The 19428-nt window shown below is 39.7% G+C and overlaps 1 protein-coding gene across 1 annotated transcript in view; it reads right to left on the reverse strand.

The window, feature by feature from the left end:
- Window positions 1-19428, reverse strand: part of PIGG (phosphatidylinositol glycan anchor biosynthesis class G) — a 413115-nt gene that overhangs the window by 7991 nt on the left and 385696 nt on the right. Inside the window, exon 12 of the mRNA XM_053702752.1 lies at window positions 3463-3626. Within this exon, the coding sequence (XP_053558727.1) occupies window positions 3463-3626 (164 nt within the window). The remainder of the gene's footprint in view (window positions 1-3462; window positions 3627-19428) is intronic.

Here is a 19428-nt window from a genome sequence, read left to right on the forward strand (position 1 = left end):
TTCAAAGAAAAGATTAGTCCATGACTAACATGTAGATGTATTTTTTAAAGTTTCATTAGTTGTTTAAAAAGTGACAAAATAAGTTTAAAGTTTTAGTGTCTATAAAACACTGGGAGCTGCCATGTTGTAACTTGTGTTACCTTCTCTGCTGTGGCCAATTAGGGACAGTTATAAATAGGTCACTAGAGTGTGCAGCCAATGGTTGTGCTGGATTTAACAGTGTTGTGCACTTCCATTTCTAACAGGAACTGAAAAGCTCACAATTTCAGAAAGGAATTACTGGCAAAGAGGACAAAATAAATAATGAAAGTATATTGCAGAGTTGTTTTATATATACAATTTATCATTTTATATTACCATCTCAAAGTGTTTAATGTCCCTTTAATATTTCACATTCTACGCTCTTCTCATAGCAGAATATATATATATATATATATATAGTCCCACAAAAAAGCAAGCACTCACTGGATTTATACAAAAAGTGCTTTAATGGCACACAGGAAACACAGTGACATTTCGGGGATCAATCACCCCTTCATCAGACATTAGTCTGATGAGGGGGTGATTAATCCCCGAAACGTCACTGTGTTTCCTATGTGCCATTAAAGCACCTTTTGAATAAATCCAGTGAGTGCTTGCTTTTTTGCGGGACTGTACTATTCCTTGCCTGCCCCCCTGGTAGCTGAATTTGGAGGCGGGAGTGCGCTCTCTTGTGGATTTTATATATATACTATATATATATATATAGGGATATATATTTAAAAATACATAAAACATATTCTGCTATGTGAAGAACATTGCAATGTAAAATACTTACAGTAAATGCACAGTATAATACTTTATTAAATATGAATATTGCATAAATATATATATGAATATGCGTAAATATACTTTCACATGTTTTCATCTACTTGACTTTTAAGGGTATAAGTACACTTATACAGTATGTCTATATATGTATACATATGTATTTATGTGTTTATATATGTTGTAAGTACATATATACACACACACACACATATATATATATATATATATATATATATATATATATATATATATACACACACACTGTATTTATACACACACACATACATCTTTAGACATGTACATGTATGTATCTCTATGTAAAAGCACTTTACCAGTCTTTTCTTTCTAATACCTAAGACATCATATCTTTTGAGCCCTAATATTTTTTATTAGATGGTGTTATTATGAATGTAACTGTACTTTGTATTGTATTTTTGATGTGTTTTGTGACACTTTTTTGTTTCCAGAGCTCTGAGGACACACTTTCCCGACGAGCGTTAACAATTGCGCTCAATCAATCAATCGCTTTTACGTTCAACATATAATACGAGAGCTACACCAAACGTGCGCAGACACAATAAACCCATTTTCCCTTGCACATAACTGTTAGTGCTCCACTCATAATCTGGCCCAAAATGTTTAATTATAAATAATTAAACACCTTGCAGAGCACTTTCATTCCCCCTGCCCTCTCATATTTCTTTCCTGTAAATTAACTCTGAAAATTTGAGTGTGTTCCATGGAAAGTAGAACCTACATGTTGCAAGTGATTGGCTGATATTAGCAGGAGCTTATTTATAACTGTACCTAGTTGACCATGGAAAAGGTAGGAGATAATGGTTAATAGGCTTTTCAAGGGGTGTGACTTGGGACAGCAAAACAGTGCAAATTGTTCTAACAAAACAAAAGGCTTTACAATATTTATTTTGTATCTAAGTCTAGTGCAATGCAGTAAAAAACCCTATATGGCCAAAAATATGTGGACACCTGACCATCGCACATATATGAGATTGTTAAGCATCCCTATTCCAAAGTCATTGGTATTAATATGGAGTAGCCCTCACCTTTGCAGCTATAACAGCTGCAACCCACGGTGTGTTTGTCAGAATTTGAGCCCATTCAACCAAAATATCATTTGTGAAGCCAGGCATTGATGTTGGAAGAGAAGGTCTGGCTTACAATCAGGATTCAAATTTATTCCAAAGGTGTTCAGTGAGGTTGAAGTCATGCTGGAACAGAAAAGGGCCTTTCCCAAACTATTGCCACAAAGTTGGAAGCACCCAATTGTCTACAATATCTTGTAGTATTAAGATGATAGGTAATGATAAGTATTAAGATGACTCTTCAGGGGAACTATGGGACCTAGCCCAAACTCTGGAAAACATCCCCAGACCACTATCACTTCACCACCAAACTTTACAGTAGGCACTATCTGGTAGGTAGCATTCTCCTGGCACCTGCCACACAGATTCTTCCATCTGACTGCGAGATAGTGAAGCAAGAATAATCACTCCAGAGAAAACTTTCTCACTGCACCAGAGTCCAGTGGCGGTGTGCTTTACATCACACCAGCCCACACTTGGCACTGCGCATTTGATGTGAGGTTTGTGCACAGCTGCTTGACCATGGAAACCCATTTCATGAAGCTCCCGATGCATAGTTCTTGTGCTAATGTTGCTTCCAGAGGCATTTTGGAACTCTGCAATTAGTGATGGAACAGATGATAGAAGACTGATACGACAGCCCCGCTTTGTCAGTTTGCATAGTCTAGTACTTCTTGGCTGGGATGTTGATGCTCCTAGACGCTTCCACTTCACAGTTATAGCAGTTACAGTTCACCGAGGCAGATCTAGTAGGGCAGAAATATCACAAACTAACTTGTAGCAAAGGTGCCACTTTTAAAGTTACTGAATTCTTCAGCACAACCCATTGTTGGTCTATGGAGTTTTTGTGTCTATGTGCTGGGTTTTATGCACCTGTTAGCAATGGGTGTGGCTGAAACACTTGAACTCAATAGTTAGTAAGGGTTTCACATATTTTTGGCCATATAGTGTAATGAACTTCTACTCTTTTGCCCATAACCTACTCTTATCTCTACTCTTTCTTCAAACCTGCCCTTATATTATGTTCTTCCCTCATCACCTGTCAGCTCGATCCAATCCTCTCACAAATACTGCCCTCTCTCTCTCCTACTCCAATCCTCAAACATATTTTCAATCTTTCCCTCAGTACTGGTATATTTCCCCCGTCCCTTTAACATGCACTAGTCACACCTATCATCAAAAAAACAAAATGTATGCTTACCTGATAAATTAATTTATTTGATAGTGATAAGAGCCCACAAGACCCGCCCTTACTTTTTCTTAGCTCAGTAAGTCTCCTCCTTTTGTCATCCTGTTGAACCCCCTTAACATCTAAGCCTACGTGCCCTTCTGTTTTGTAGATCACCTTCATGAGAACTGACTTAAAAACGGGTCCTGAACCCATTTGTCTCCTATAAAGGCTACCTTTGCATGTCATACCTTTGTAGCGCTGTGGAATCTGTTGGCTCTTTACAAATAACTGATAATAATAATAGTATCTAACACATAAATTTAAAAAAAAAAAAGTAATGTCCTTTTAAGTTTCTTACTGAAAACAATAGTAAATTACCTGTTTGTTTCCATGCTAAGATAATAGAGCAAATGTATGGCCCATAGCAGAGGTCCACAGTATGTGACAAACCCAGTAAGAAGGATTGCTGGGATTTCAACATAGTTTTCAAAGCCAACAACCGCTGCTGAAATGTCCACAGTGCTAAATGTATTTGAATTGCCCTAAAAATAAAGAAATATTGTTTTTAGTAAATAGCAAAATACACTGCAATAAATATACAAATAACATACACAAATATTTAATACTCTTTCTGAAAGAGACATAAAAGTCAAAATTAAAGATAGAGGATGTAATTGTAAGATACTTTTAAATGTAATTATATTATCAAATCTCTTGGCATCCTTTGTTGAAAGGCATACCTAGATAGATCCAGCAGTAGCAATACACTACTGTGTGCCAGCTGGTGATTGGTGGCTATACAGATGGTTTACCAGTTGTGTTCAACTAGCTCGCTGTGGTGCAGTGCTGCTCTTGAGTCCACTGCACTTTGCAGGGGTTAAAACACATTTATATGCAAGCAATTGTGCAATAATAACAACACATTAGAGCATTTTATTTTTGCACTTTTATGTCCCTTTAAGTAACATGTATAACACAATTTACTAGTACATGTATATTAAAAATATTCAATTAGATATATATATATAATTATACACACACACACATATATATATATAATTATACACACACACACATATATATATAATTATACACACACACAGTATGTATGTATGTGTGTGTATGTATGTGTGTGTGTATGTATGTGTATATGTATATATATATATATATATATATATATATACACATATACACAGGGGTCAAAATGTCAAGTTCTAAGCTACTAGCCAGGACAAAATGTTACTCGCCACTTCTAATCCCACCAACACCCACTACTTCATCCCCTCTTTGCATATGTTAAGCCATTGTGGAACATTTTGTTTTTATTTTATACCATAACAAATTAAATAATGCTACATACAGTAACACATTTACAAAAAAAATCATTCATAAATTAACTAGAGGTTCTAGGGAACACAAAAGCTGGATAAAAAAAGGAAGTTGTTGAACATGCAGAGTGCGCTGACAGTCATCAAAGGTCATCTCTCCCTTCTCGCTCTTAATTATCTTTCGCGACTCCCTCCTCTCTTCAGTTTCTCTTTCTACCCTCTCCCTTCTCTCTCAGGTCATATTGTCTCTTTGCACTCTCTCTTTCCCCTTTCTCATATCTCTTCACTCTTTTTTTTCTCCATTCTCTCTTAACTCTACCTTCTCCACTTTCACTTTTCATCTGAAATCTCTCACTCTGCCCCATTTACCCTCTCAGAAGTAACAGTCTAAGCACTAATCGTGGCCGGACTTTTAGCCGACGGACACTTGGCCGACGGACACTTGGCCGACGGACATTTGGCCGACGGACATTTGGCCGAAACACAAATGGTTGTCACATAACAGTCCGGCCACGAGATAGATTTGATAGATACATAGATTAGATAGATAGATCAATAGATGCAATAGATACATTTGATAGATACGATAGATAGATAGATTTGATAGATAAATAGATAGATTTGATAGATAGATAGATAGTTTCCCAGACAGAGAATTACAAAACGTGTGGCCTGGGACCCATGGTAAGGTTCCCAGAGGCAGTTGCAGCGCCCGAGGCTCTGATTAGAACAGAGCACTCTGGAACGTATCTGCCTTCGGCCGAAATCGGAACATTCTTTAGCTTTCTGTCTGTCAGCCAAATGTCCGTCGGCCAAATGTCCGTCTGCCAAATGTCCTTCTGCCAAATGTCTTTCTGCATTTTGTCAGAGCACCGCACTTATGGGGTCCCTACAGCCCTAGAAGCATAACATATCCTTGCACTTTCATGGCTATATAATATCCCTTTAGATAATAGTTTTACCACATAGCCCAAAATGACCAGAATTGTGTGTTTGTGCTGCAATTGGAATGTACATTCTGCAAATACAACATGCCAGACTTTATACTCAACATTCACTAACTTTCACTCGCCACCCTTAAATTTCCACTCACCAATGGCTAGTGGAAATTTTGAGCCATATATATATATATATATATATATATATATATATATATATATATATATATATATATATATATATATATATATATATATACACACACATACAGTGGATATAAAAATCTACACACCCCTGTTAAAATGTCAGGTTTCTGTGATGTAAAAAAATGAGACAAAGATAAATCATTTCAGAACTTTTTCCACCTTTAATGTGACCTATAAACTGTACAACTTGATTGAAAAACAAACTGAAACTTTTAGGTGGAGGGAAGTAAAAATAAAATAATAAAATAATATGGTTGCATAACTGGGGATGTAGCTGTGTTTAAAATGGAGCAATCACATTCAAAATCATGTTAAATAGGAGTCAGTACACACCTGCCATCATTTAAAATGCCTCTGATTAACCCCGAATAAAGTTCAGCTGTTCTAGCATCAGAGGGATCTCATTGATAAAAGGTATCAGTCAGGAGAAGGATACAAAAGAATTTCCAAGGCATTAGATATACCATGGAACACAGTGAAGACAGTTATCATCAAGTGGAGAAAATATGGCGCAACAGTGACATTACCAAGAACTGGACGTCCCTCCAAAATTGATGAAAAGACAAGAAGAAAATTGGTCTGGGAGGCTGCCAAGAGGCCTACAGCACCATTAAAGGAGCTGCAGGAATATCTGGCAAGTACTGGCTGTGTGGTGCATGTGACAACAATCGCCCGTATTCTTCATATGTCTGGGCAAGACGGAAGCCTTTTCTTATGAAAAAAAACCATCTAAGCCCAGCTAAATTTTGCAAAAACACATCTGAAGTCTCCCAAAAGCATGTCGCAAAAGGTGTTCTGGTTTGATGAAACCAAGATTAAACTTTTTGGCCATAATTCCAAAAGTTATGTTTGGCGCAAAAACAACACTGCATATAACCAAAAGAACACCATACCCACAATGAAGCATGGTGGTGTCAGCATCATGCTTTGGGGTTGTTTTTCTTCAGCTGGAACTGGGGCCTTAGTCAAGGTAGAGGGAATTATGAACAGTTCCAAATACCAGACAATATTGGCACAAAACCTTCAGGCTTCTGCTAGAAAGCTGAACATAAAGAGGAACTTCATCTTTCAGCATGACAACGCCCCGAAGCATACATCCAAATCAACAAAGGAATGGCTTTTACCAGAAGAAGATTAAAGTTTTGGAATGGCCCAGTCAGAGCCCAGACCTGAATCCAATCGAAAATCTGTGGGGGTGATATTAAGTGGGCTGTGCACAAGAGATGCCCTCACAATCTGACAGATTTGGAGTGTTTTTGCAAAGAAGAGTGGGCAAATCTTGCCAAGTCAAGATGTGCCATGCTGAAAAACTCATACCCAAAAAGACTGAGTGCTGTAATAAAATCAAAGGGTGCTCTAACAAAGTATTAGTTTATGCAACCATATTATTTTAGTTTTTTATTTCTACTTCCCTCTACCTAAAAGATTTTAGTTTGTTTTGCCATTGCGTTGTACAGTTTATAGGTCACATTAAAGGTGGAAAAAGTTCTGAAATTATTTATCTTTGTCTCATTTTTTTACATCACAGAAACATGACATTTAACAGGGGTGTGTAGACTTTTTATATCCACTGTATATATATATATTAGGAATGCAAAAATATAAAAAAAATTTAAGACAGACTACGAGTACTGATACTTTTTTCAAGTACTCGCCAATACCTCCTTCCCCATAGCTGTCTCTTCCGCCTTCCCCATAGCTGTCTCTTTCTTTCTCCCTCTGCATAGCTGTCTCTTTCTTCCTCCCTCCCTATAGCTGTCTCTTCCTCCCTCCCCATAGCTGTCTCTTCCTCCTTCCCTCCCTCCCCATGGCTGTCTCTTGCTCCCTCCCATAGCTGTTTCTTCCTCCCTCCCTCCTTATAGCTGTCTCTTCCACCCTCCCTCCCCATAGCTGTCTCTCCCTCCCCATAGCTATCTCTTTCTTCCTCCCTCCCCATAGCTGTCTCTTCCTCCTTCCCCATAGCTGTCTCTTCCTCCTTCCCCATAGCTGTCTCTTTCTTCCTCCTTCCCCATAGCTGTCTCTTTCTACCTCCCTCCCCATAGCTGTCTCTTTCTTCCTCCCTCCCAATAGCTGTCTCTTTCTTCCTCTCTCCCCATGACTGTCTCTTCCTCCTTCCCCATAGCTGTCTCTTCCTCCCTCCCCGTAGTTGTCTCTTTCTTCCTCCTTCCCGATAGCTGAATCTTCCTCCTCTTTTCTTTCTCTGTTGCAGGCTCCACGGTACAACCTGCGTAGTGGCACATCTCTCAGCAGATCTATGGCAGGCCAGTTACATTCCCATAAGTGCTCTTCCATCCTTTGTGCGCGCGCGCACCTTGTAATGATGCCGGGGGCCAGAGTGACGTCATTTCCGGCTCCAGGTATCATTACAAGGTGCGCTAGGGAGCAGTGTACTGGAAGACCACTTAAAGGAATGTACCTCAGCTGCCAAGAACTGCTGAGAGATGTGCCACTGTGCAGGTTGTACCGCACTAAGGGCAGAAGCTCCCTCGCATCACGTCCCTCCTTCCCTCCCTCACAGCGCTGTAAAGCATTACAGTATCGGTTTAGGTATCGGAGCATTTTGCACAAGTACTTGTGCAAATGCTCAGTATCGGCACCGATACTAGTATCGGTGCATCCCTAATATATATATATATATATATATATATATATATATATATATACACACACACACACACACACACATATATATATATATATTATTATTATTATTATCATCAGGTATTTGTAGAGCGCCAACAGATTCCGCAGCGCTGTAAACATAGTCGGTATACAGGATAGCTTTTGTAGGGATCAAGTGGGTAGAGGGCCCTGTCGAGAGTTTCACTGTTGTAGTCAACTCTTATGAAGGCGATCTTCAAACAGCTGGGCTCAAGGGCTTACATTCTAAGGGGTTCAAGGGGAAGCAATGGAGTTAGGAAAGGTAAGTGTTGGTTGTATGCATCCCTGAATAGTAGAGTTTTTAGGGAGTGCTTGAAGCTTTTAAAACTAGGGGAGAGTCTTATGAAGCGAGGCAGGGAGTTCCACAAGATGGGGGCCAGTCTGAAGAAGTCCTGTAAACGGGAATGTGAGGAAGTAACAAGAGAGGAGGAGATCCTGAGCTGATCGAAGGGAACGGGAGGGAGAGTATCTGGAGACAAGTTCTGAAATGTAGGGGGGAGGAGTGCAGTTGAGTGCTTTGTATGACAGAGTGAGGATTTTATGTTTAATCCTAGAGGCAAGAGGAAGCCAGTGAAGGTATTGGCAGAGAGGTGCAGCAGATGAAGAGCGACGAGTAAGGAAGATGAGCCTGGCAGAGGCATTCATAATGGATTGTAAAGGAGCTATGCGGCAGGTAGGTAGACCAGAGAGGACGGAGTTGCAGTAGTCGAGGCGGAAAAGGATGAGAGTGGATTAAAATCTTAGTTGTATCTTGTGTAAGGAAATGTCTAATTTTAGAGATGTTTTTAAGGTGGATGTGGCAGCCTTTAGCCAAGGACTGAATGTGAGGAGTGAAGGAAAGATCAAGACATCGGGCATGCGGGGTAGGGGTAGTGATGGAATTATCAACAGTTATAGAAATTTTGGGGGTGGAGGAATTGGAAGAAGGGGGAAAGATAAGGAGTTCAGTTTTGGAGAGATATAGCTTAAGGTAGTGAGAGGACATCCAAGATGAGATGTGAGAAAGACAGTTAGTGACACGGGTTAGTAAGGAAGGAGGTAGTTCTGGTGCAGAGAGGTAGATTTGGGTGTCATCGTCATACAAACGATATTAAAACCCATGGGACTTTATTAAGGAACCTAATGATGACGTGTAGATTGAAAAGAGAAGGGGACCGAGGACAGAGCCTTGAGGTACCCCAACAGAAAGTGGTAACGGGGCAGAGGATGCCCCAGAGAAGGCTACACTAAATGTATGGTTAGTCAGATAGGAAGAGAACCACAAGAGAGCTGTGTCACAGATGCCGAAGGATTGGAGGGTTTGGAGCAGAAGAGGGTGGTCAACAGTGTCAAAGGCTGCAGACAGGTCAAGGAGGATAAGCAGAGAGAAGTGGCACATATATATATATATATATATATATATATATATATATTATAAAAATGTTAGAAAATTTAAGCTTATCCTGTCCTGTACTAACCAATCCCTGTTAATATAAAGGGATATGCATTATCAGAAGTGTTCACTCTATAGTGGCATAAGCAGTTAATTTCTTCTAAAAATCAATCAAACCTAGACCAAAAAACATAATTTATGTAAGAACTTACCTGATAAATTCATTTCTTTCATATTAGCAAGAGTCCATGAGCTAGTGACGTATGGGATATACATTCCTACCAGGAGGGGCAAAGTTTCCCAAACCTCAAAATGCCTATAAATACACCCCTCACCACACCCACAAATCAGCTTAACGAATAGCCAAGAAGTGGGGTGATAAGAAAAAAGTGCGAAAGCATAAAAAACAAGGAATTGGAATAATTGTGCTTTATACAAAAAAATCATAACCACCACAAAAAAGGGTGGGCCTCATGGACTATTGCTAATATGAAAGAAATGAATTTATCAGGTAAGTTCTTACATAAATTATGTTTTCTTTCATGTAATTAGCAAGAGTCCATGAGCTAGTGACGTATGGGATAATGACTACCCAAGATGTGGATCTTCCACGCAAGAGTCACTAGAGAGGGAGGGATAAAATAAAGACAGCCAATTCCGCTGAAAAATAATCCACACCCAAAATAAAGTTTAAATCTTATAATGAAGAAAACTGAAATTATAAGCTGAAGAATCAAACTGAAAACAGCTGCCTGAAGTATTTTTCTACCAAAAACTGCTTCAGAAGAAGAATACACATCAAAATGGTAGAATTTAGTAAAAGTATGCAAAGAAGACCAAGTTGCTGCTTTGCAAATCTGATCAATCGAAGCTTCATTCCTAAACGCCCAGGAAGTAGAAACTGACCTAGTAGAATGAGCTGTAATCCTTTGAGGCGGAGATTTACCCGACTCGACATAAGCATGATGAATTAAAGATTTCAACCAAGATGCCAAAGAAATGGCAGAGGCCTTCTGACCTTTCCTAGAACCGGAAAAGATAACAAATAGACTAGAAGTCTTTCGGAAATTCTTAGTAGCTTCAACATAATATTTCAAAGCTCTAACTACATCCAAAGAATGCAATGATCTCTCCTTAGAATTCTTAGGATTAGGACATAATGAAGGAACCACAATTTCTCTACTAATGTTGTTAGAATTCACAACCTTAGGTAAAAATTTAAAAGAAGTTCGCAACACCGCCTTATCATGATGGAAAATAAGAAAAGGAGATTCACAAGAAAGAGCAGATAATTCAGAAACTCTTCTAGCAGAAGAGATGGCCAAAAGAAAACAAAACTTTCCAAGAAAGTAATTTAATATCCAGTGAATGCATAGGTTCAAACGGAAGAGCTTGAAGAGCCCCCAGAACCAAATTCAAACTCCAAGGAGGAGAAATTGACTTAATAACAGGTTTTATACGAACCAAAGCTTGTACAAAACAATGAATATCAGGAAGAATAGCAATCCTTCTGTGAAAAAGAACAGAAAGAGCAGAGATTTGTCCTTTCAAGGAACTTGCAGACAAACCTTTATCCAAACCATCCTGAAGAAACTGAAAAATTCTCGGAATTCTAAAAGAATGCCAGGAAAAATGATGAGAAAGACACCAAGAAATGTAAGTCTTCCAGACTCGATAATTTATCTTCCTAGATACAGATCTACGAGCCTGTAACATAGTATTAATCACAGAGTCAGAGAAACCTCTTTGACTAAGAATCAAGCGTTCAATCTCCATACCTTTAAATTTAAGGATTTGAGATCCTGATGGTAAAAAAGGACCTTGTGACAGAAGGTCTGGTCTTAACGGAAGAGTCCACGGTTGGCAAGAAGCCATGCGGACAAGATCCGTATACCAAAACCTGTGAGACCATGCTGGAGCCACCAGCAGAAAAAACGAGCATTCCTTCAGAATCTTGGAGATTACTCTTGGAAGAAGAACTAGAGGCGGAAAGATATAGGCAGGATGATACTTCCAAGGAAGTGACAATGCATCCACTGCTTCCGTCTGAGGATCCCTGGATCTGGACAGATACCTGGGAAGTTTCTTGTTTAGATGAGAAGCCATCAGATCTATTTCTGGAAGTCCCCACATTTGAACAATCTGAAGAAACACCTCTGGGTGAAGAGACCACTCGCCCGGATGTAACGTTTGGCGACTGAGATAATCCGCTTTCCAATTGTCAATACCTGGGATATGAACCGCAGAGATTAGACAGGAGCTGGATTCCGCCCATACCAGTATTCGAGATACTTCTTTCATAGCCAGAGGACTGTGAGTCCCTCCTTGATGATCGATATATGCCACAGTTGTGACATTGTCTGTCTGAAAACAAATGAACGATTCTCTCTTTAGAAGAGGCCATGACTGAAGAGCTTCTGAAAATTGCACGGATTTCCAAAATATTGATTGGTAATCTCACCTCCTGAGATTTCCCAAACCCCTTGTGCTGTCAGAAACCCCCATACAGCTCCCCAACCTGTCAGACTTGCATCTGTTGAGATCACAGTCCAGGTTGGAAGAAAAAAAGAAGCCCCCTGAACTAAATGATGGTGGTCTGTACCACGTCAGAGGGTGTCGAACAATCAGTTTTAAAGATATTTAATGAGATATCTTTGTATAATCCTGGCACCACTGGTTCAGCATACAGAGCTGAAGAGGTCACATGTGAAAATGAGCAAAGGGGAACACGTCCAATGCAGCAGTCATAAGAACCTAGAATTTCCATGCATAAGGCTACCGAAGGGAATGATTGAGACTGAAGGTTTCGATAAGCTGAAACCAATTTCAGACGTCTCCTGTCCAACAGAGACAGAGTCATGGACACTGAATCTATCCTGAAATCTAAAAAAGGTTACTCTTGTCTGAGGAATCAACAAACTTTTTGGTTAATTGATCCTCCAACCATGTTCTTGAAGAAACAACACTCATAAAAAGCTGGAAAGGATCTTTCCATTGAAAATGAGCAAAGGGAATTGAATCCAATGCTGTTAAAACTTCTATGCATATATAGCAACTGAAGGAAATAATAGAGACTAAAGGTACCGACAGACGGAACCCAATACAAATTGTCCCTTGTCTGATAGAGACAAAGATAGTGACATAAACCATCTGGAAACCTAAATAAAGGTGACCCTTGCGTGAGGAATCAAGAGCTTTTGAAAAAAGATCCTTTAACTATGTCCTGAAGAGCAAGTGAATCATATGAGAATCCGCATCCTCAGGAAATAATCTGAATGAAAACAGAAAAATTAAGAATATGCATTTATTGTATCTAAAGAAAACAAATAATGCTATCAATGACCACAAAAAGGCAGAATAGTTTGAATAAAACTCCAAAACCCAGTTCCTAGAAAAGGAACTGGAATAAAAACCCCAGAAGATTCCAGGTCTGAGCAGCGCTTGAACCCCATGGGTACCCAGCCATGCTTCAACAGTATCCAAAATATATAGGACAGAGACACACTGAAAGAAAGTGTTAGCCTTACTGGAATAAAATCAAAGAAATTTGGACAAAATAGAACCAAATAAATTTCAAAGAAGTCTTAACCTGCCCCTTACCAGCCAAGCTGGAATACAGCACGTGCATCGCAACATTAGGGAGCTAATTTCGAACCCCAATTAAAAAAATGTTACTTGGGAAAGAACTCAGGATTCGTTCCTTAATAAGAACAACCAAACTAGTATAAGCTTAAAGTTTTAGTCTTAGAACTCAATCTTGAAGCCCATAGTAACAGTTAAGAATTGAATCCAATTATAATTGATTATCTTAGAACAAAAGAAATATGGATTTTCTTTTTTTTTTTTTTTTTTTTTAAAATCACAGAATTCTTCTAGCTAAAATAGCTAAAGACATAGATTAACCCTCATTTGCGAATATATTCAATAAAATGAAGACACAAATGAAATCATTAGCATGATAGTCCAGTTTAAAGGACCAGTCAAAACAGAGGACTTGCAAAATGCAAAACAACAAGACAAATGCAACGGCACCTAGTCTAGTAAATGTTGTCCCTTAACAATGCTAAAATAAATCATAATCTGATACTTGATCTTAAAGTAAACAGAAAAAATGAAGCAATTGCAATATCACAGGACCAAGAAAAGTACCTGAAACTAAATAATTTTCCAAAAATAAGATACAACTATATAAAGGAAAATAAATACTATTTTGCTATAAAAAACAATAGCATAATTAGTAGGAGTAGAGATAGCTCCAATAAATTGGAGAACCCTCCAAATTGAATTTAACTGCTGACAAAGAATATAGTTTAAAAATAAAAGAAAATTCTCAGCCTATTCCATTCCCTAGTATGGGGAATTGGAAAGAAAACCTCTGAAATCACAGAAGAATAAAAAGGCAGAAATAGTGTCAGCTAGTTTTAAAGAACTAGTTACCTTAATATCCAAAATAATCAACACCTCTTCAACAAAGAACAAATGAACTTTAATAATAAAAAAATTATATAAAAAAGTAGATTTGTTAGTTTCAATATCTGATGAAGAGAATTTCTGAAAGAGAAAAAAACATCATCAGAGAAGGATAAATCAGTATGTTGTTGGTCATTTGAAACTTCAATAATTAAAAAAGAAGTGAAAAAGACCTAAAAATCGTATTAGATGGCACGAAGTCAGACATAGCCTTAATCAGAAAAAATATTTCTTCTAAACATTTCTTGCACTTAAGAATTGCACTTAAGAATGGAAATGTATAAAGCATAAATACTAATGGAATCTGCATGTAAAAGTATATCATAATAACTTATTACAAACCATAGCTAAAGATAAACATTTATAACATTTAAAATAAATGAACTTAGCTTTGGTAGAACTGAAACTCAGTTAAGCATTTTTCCAGAAGTGGCTTCTGACCCAGGGACAAACGGAGACATCTTGCAATATGTAATAGAAAAAACAGAATTTATGCTTACCTGATAAATTACTTTCTCCAACGGTGTGTCCGGTCCACGGCGTCATCCTTACTTGTGGGATATTCTCTTCCCCAACAGGAAATGGCAAAGAGTCCCAGCAAAGCTGGTCACATGATCCCTCCTAGGCTCCGCCCACCCCAGTCATTCGACCGACGGACAGGAGGAAATATATATAGGAGAAACCATATGATACCGTGGTGACTGTAGTTAGAGAATATAATTCATCAGACCTGATTAAAAAACCAGGGCGGGCCGTGGACCGGACACACCGTTGGAGAAAGTAATTTATCAGGTAAGCATAAATTCTGTTTTCTCCAACATTGGTGTGTCCGGTCCACGGCGTCATCCTTACTTGTGGGAACCAATACCAAAGCTTTAGGACACGGATGAAGGGAGGGAGCAAATCAGGTCACCTAAATGGAAGGCACCACGGCTTGCAAAACCTTTCTCCCAAAAATAGCCTCCGAAGAAGCAAAAGTATCAAATTTGTAAAATTTGGCAAAAGTGTGCAGTGAAGACCAAGTCGCTGCCTTACATATCTGGTCAACAGAAGCCTCGTTCTTGAAGGCCCATGTGGAAGCCACAGCCCTAGTGGAGTGAGCTGTGATTCTTTCAGGAGGCTGCCGTCCGGCAGTCTCATAAGCCAATCGGATAATGCTTTTAAGCCAAAAGGAAAGAGAGGTAGAAGTCGCTTTTTGACCTCTCCTTTTACCAGAATAAACAACAAACAAGGAAGATGTTTGTCTGAAATCTTTAGTAGCCTCTAAATAGAATTTTAGAGCACGGACTACGTCCAAATTGTGTAACAAACGTTCCTTCTTTGAAACTGGATTCGGACACAAAGAAGGTACAACTATCTCCTGGTTAATATTTTTGTTGGAAACAACTTTCGGAAGAAAACCAGGCTTAGTACGCAAAACCACCTTATCTGCATGGAACACCAGATAGGGCGGAGAACACTGCAGAGCAGATAACTCTGAAACTCTTCTAGCAGAAGAAATTGCAACCAAAAACAAAACTTTCCAAGATAATAACTTAATATCTACGGAATGTAAGGGTTCAAACGGAACCCCTTGAAGAACTGAAAGAACTAGATTTAGACTCCAGGGAGGAGTCAAAGGTCTGTAAACAGGCTTGATCCTAACCAGAGCCTGAACAAATGCTTGAACATCTGGCACAGCTGCCAGTCTTTTGTGAAGTAAAACAGATAAAGCAGAGATCTGTCCCTTCAGAGAACTTGCAGATAATCCTTTCTCCAAACCTTCTTGTAGAAAGGATAGAATCTTAGGAATTTTTATCTTGTTCCATGGGAATCCTTTAGATTCACACCAACAGATATATTTTTTCCATATTTTATGGTAAATTTTTCTAGTTACAGGCTTTCTAGCCTGAATCAGAGTATCTATTACAGAATCTGAAAACCCACGCTTTGATAAAATCAAGCGTTCAATCTCCAAGCCGTCATTTGGAGGGAAACCAGATTCGGATGTTCGAATGGACTCTGAACAAGAAGGTCCTGTCTCAAAGGTAGCTTCCATGGTGGAGCCGATGACATATTCACCAGGTCTGCATACCAAGTCCTGCGTGGCCACGCAGGAGCTATCAAGATCACCGAGGCCCTCTCCTGATTGATCCTGGCTACCAGCCTGGGGATGAGAGGAAACGGTGGGAATACATAAGCTAGGTTGAAGGTCCAAGGTGCTACTAGTGCATCTACTAGGGTCGCCTTGGGATCCCTGGATCTGGACCCGTAGCAAGGAACCTTGAAGTTCTGACGAGACGCCATCAGATCCATGTCTGGAATGCCCCATAATTGAGTTATTTGGGCAAAGATTTCCGGATGGAGTTCCCACTCCCCCGGATGGAATGTCTGACGACTCAGAAAATCTGCTTCCCAATTTTCCACTCCTGGGATGTGGATCGCAGACAAGTGGCAGGAGTGATCCTCCGCCCATTGAATTATCTTGGTCACTTCTTTCATCACCAGGGAAGTCCTTGTTCCCCCCTGATGATTGATATATGCAACGGTCGTCATGTTGTCTGACTGAAACCTTATGAATTTGGCCTTTGCTAGTTGAGGCCAAGCTCTGAGAGCATTGAATATCGCTCTCAGTTCCAGAATGTTTATCGGGAGAAGAGACTCTTCCCGAGACCATAGACCCTGAGCTTTCAGGGATTCCCAGACCGCGCCCCAGCCCACTAGGCTGGCGTCGGTCGTGACAATGACCCACTCTGGTCTGCGGAAGCTCATTCCCTGTGACAGATTGTCCAGGGTCAGCCACCAACGGAGTGAATCTCTGGTCTTTTGATCTACTTGAATCGTCGGAGACAAGTCTGTATAATCCCCATTCCACTGTCTGAGCATGCACAGTTGTAATGGTCTTAGATGAATTCGTGCAAAAGGAACTATGTCCATTGTTGCAACCATCAATCCTATTACTTCCATGCACTGCGCTATGGAAGGACGAGGAACAGAATGAAGTACTTGACAAGAGCTTAGAAGTTTTGATTTTCTGACCTCTGTCAGAAAAATCCTCATTTCTAAGGAATCTATTATTGTTCCCAAGAAGGGAACTCTTGTTGACGGGGACAGAGAACTTTTTTCTTTGTTCACCTTCCATCCGTGAGATCTGAGAAAGGCTAGGACGATGTCCGTATGAGCCTTTGCTTTTGACAGGGACGACGCTTGAATCAGGATGTCGTCCAAGTAAGGTACTACTGCAATGCCCCTTGGTCTTAGAACCGCTAGAAGGGACCCTAGTACCTTTGTGAAAATCCTTGGAGCAGTGGCTAATCCAAATGGAAGTGCCATAAACTGGTAATGCTTGTCCAGAAAAGCGAACCTTAGGAACTGATGTTCCTTGTGGATAGGAATATGTAGGTACGCATCCTTTAAATCCACGGTAGTCATAAATTGATTTTCCTGGATAGTAGGTAGGATCGTTCGAATAGTTTCCATTTTGAACGATGGTACCCTGAGAAATTTGTTTAGGATCTTTAGATCCAAAATTGGTCTGAATGTTCCCTCTTTTTTGGGAACTATGAACAGATTGGAATAAAATCCCATTCCTTGTTCTCTTATTGGAACTGGATGTATCACTCCCATCTTTAACAGGTCTTCTACACAATGTAAGAATGCCTGTCTCTTTATTTGGTTTGAAGATAATTGAGACCTGTGGAACCTTCCCCTTGGGGGTAGTTCCTTGAATTCCAGAAGATAACCTTGAGAAACTATTTCTAGCGCCCAAGGATCCTGAACATCTCTTGCCCAAGCCTGAGCAAAGAGAGAAAGTCTGCCCCCCACTAGATCCGGTCCCGGATCGGGGGCTATCCCTTCATGCTGTTTTGGTAGCAGTGGTAGGCTTCTTGGCCTGCTTACCCTTGTTCCAGCCTTGCATTGGTTTCCAGGCTGGTTTGGGTTGTGAAGTATTACCCTCTTGCTTAGAGGATACAGAATTAGAGACTGGTCCGTTTCTGCGAAAGGGACGAAAATTAGGCTTATTATTAGCCTTAAAAGACCTATCCTGTGGGAGGGCGTGGCCCTTTCCCCCAGTGATGTCTGAAATAATCTCTTTCAAATCAGGTCCAAATAATGTTTTACCTTTGAAAGGAATGTTAAGCAATTTTGTCTTGGAAGACACATCCGCTGACCAAGACTTTAGTCAAAGCACTCTGCGCGCCACGACAGCAAACCCTGAATTTTTCGCCGCTAATCTAGCTAATTGCAAAGCGGCATCTAAAACAAAAGAGTTAGCCAATTTAAGTGCTTGAACTCTGTCCATAACCTCCTCATACGAAGATTCTTTACTGAGCGATTTTTCTAGTTCCTCGAACCAGAAACACGCTGCCGTAGTGACAGGAACAATGCATGAAATTGGTTGTAGAAGGTAACCTTGCTGTACAAAAATCTTTTTAAGCAAACCCTCTAATTTCTTATCCATAGGATCTTTGAAAGCACAACTATCTTCGATAGGAATAGTAGTGCGTTTGTTTAGAGTAGAAACCGCCCCCTCGACCTTGGGGACTGTCTGCCATAAGTCCTTTCTGGGGTCGACTATAGGAAATAATTTCTTAAATATAGGGGGGGGAACAAAAGGTATGCCGGGCCTTTCCCACTCTTTATTTACTATGTCCGCCACCCGCTTGGGTATAGGAAAAGCGTCGGGGGGCACCGGAACCTCTAGGAACTTGTCCATCTTACATAATTTCTCTGGAATGACCAAATTGTCACAATCATCCAGAGTAGATAACACCTCCTTAAGCAGTGCGCGGAGATGTTCTAATTTAAATTTAAATGTCACAACATCAGGTTCAGCTTGATGAGAAATTTTTCCTGAATCTGAAATTTCTCCATCAGACAAAACCTCCCTCATGGCCCCTTGAGATTGGTGTGAGGGTATGTCAGAACAGTTATCATCAGCGTCCTCTTGCTCTTCAGTGTTTAAAACAGAGCAATCGCGCTTTCTCTGATAAGTAGGCATTTTGGATAAAAGATTTGCTATGGAGTTATCCATTACAGCCGTTAATTGTTGCATGGTAATAAGTATTGGCGCACTAGATGTACTGTCCTGTGTGGGCATAACTGGTGTAGACACAGTAGGGGATGATGTAGTATCATGTTTACTCCCCTCATTTGAGGAATCATCTTGGGCAATATCATTATCTGTTGCATTACTGTCCTTACTTTGTTTGGACACTATGGCACAATTATCAAATAAATTTAAATGGGGAGACACATTGGCTTTCATACATATAGAACATAGCTTATCTGATGGTACAGACATGTTAAACAGGCTTAAACTTGTCAACAAAGCACAAAAAATGTTTTAAAATAAAACCGTTACTGTCACTTTAAATTTCAAACTGAA

The sequence above is a fragment of the Bombina bombina genome, chromosome 2, assembly GCF_027579735.1.
Source record: "Bombina bombina isolate aBomBom1 chromosome 2, aBomBom1.pri, whole genome shotgun sequence".
Lineage (NCBI taxonomy): Eukaryota > Metazoa > Chordata > Amphibia > Anura > Bombinatoridae > Bombina > Bombina bombina.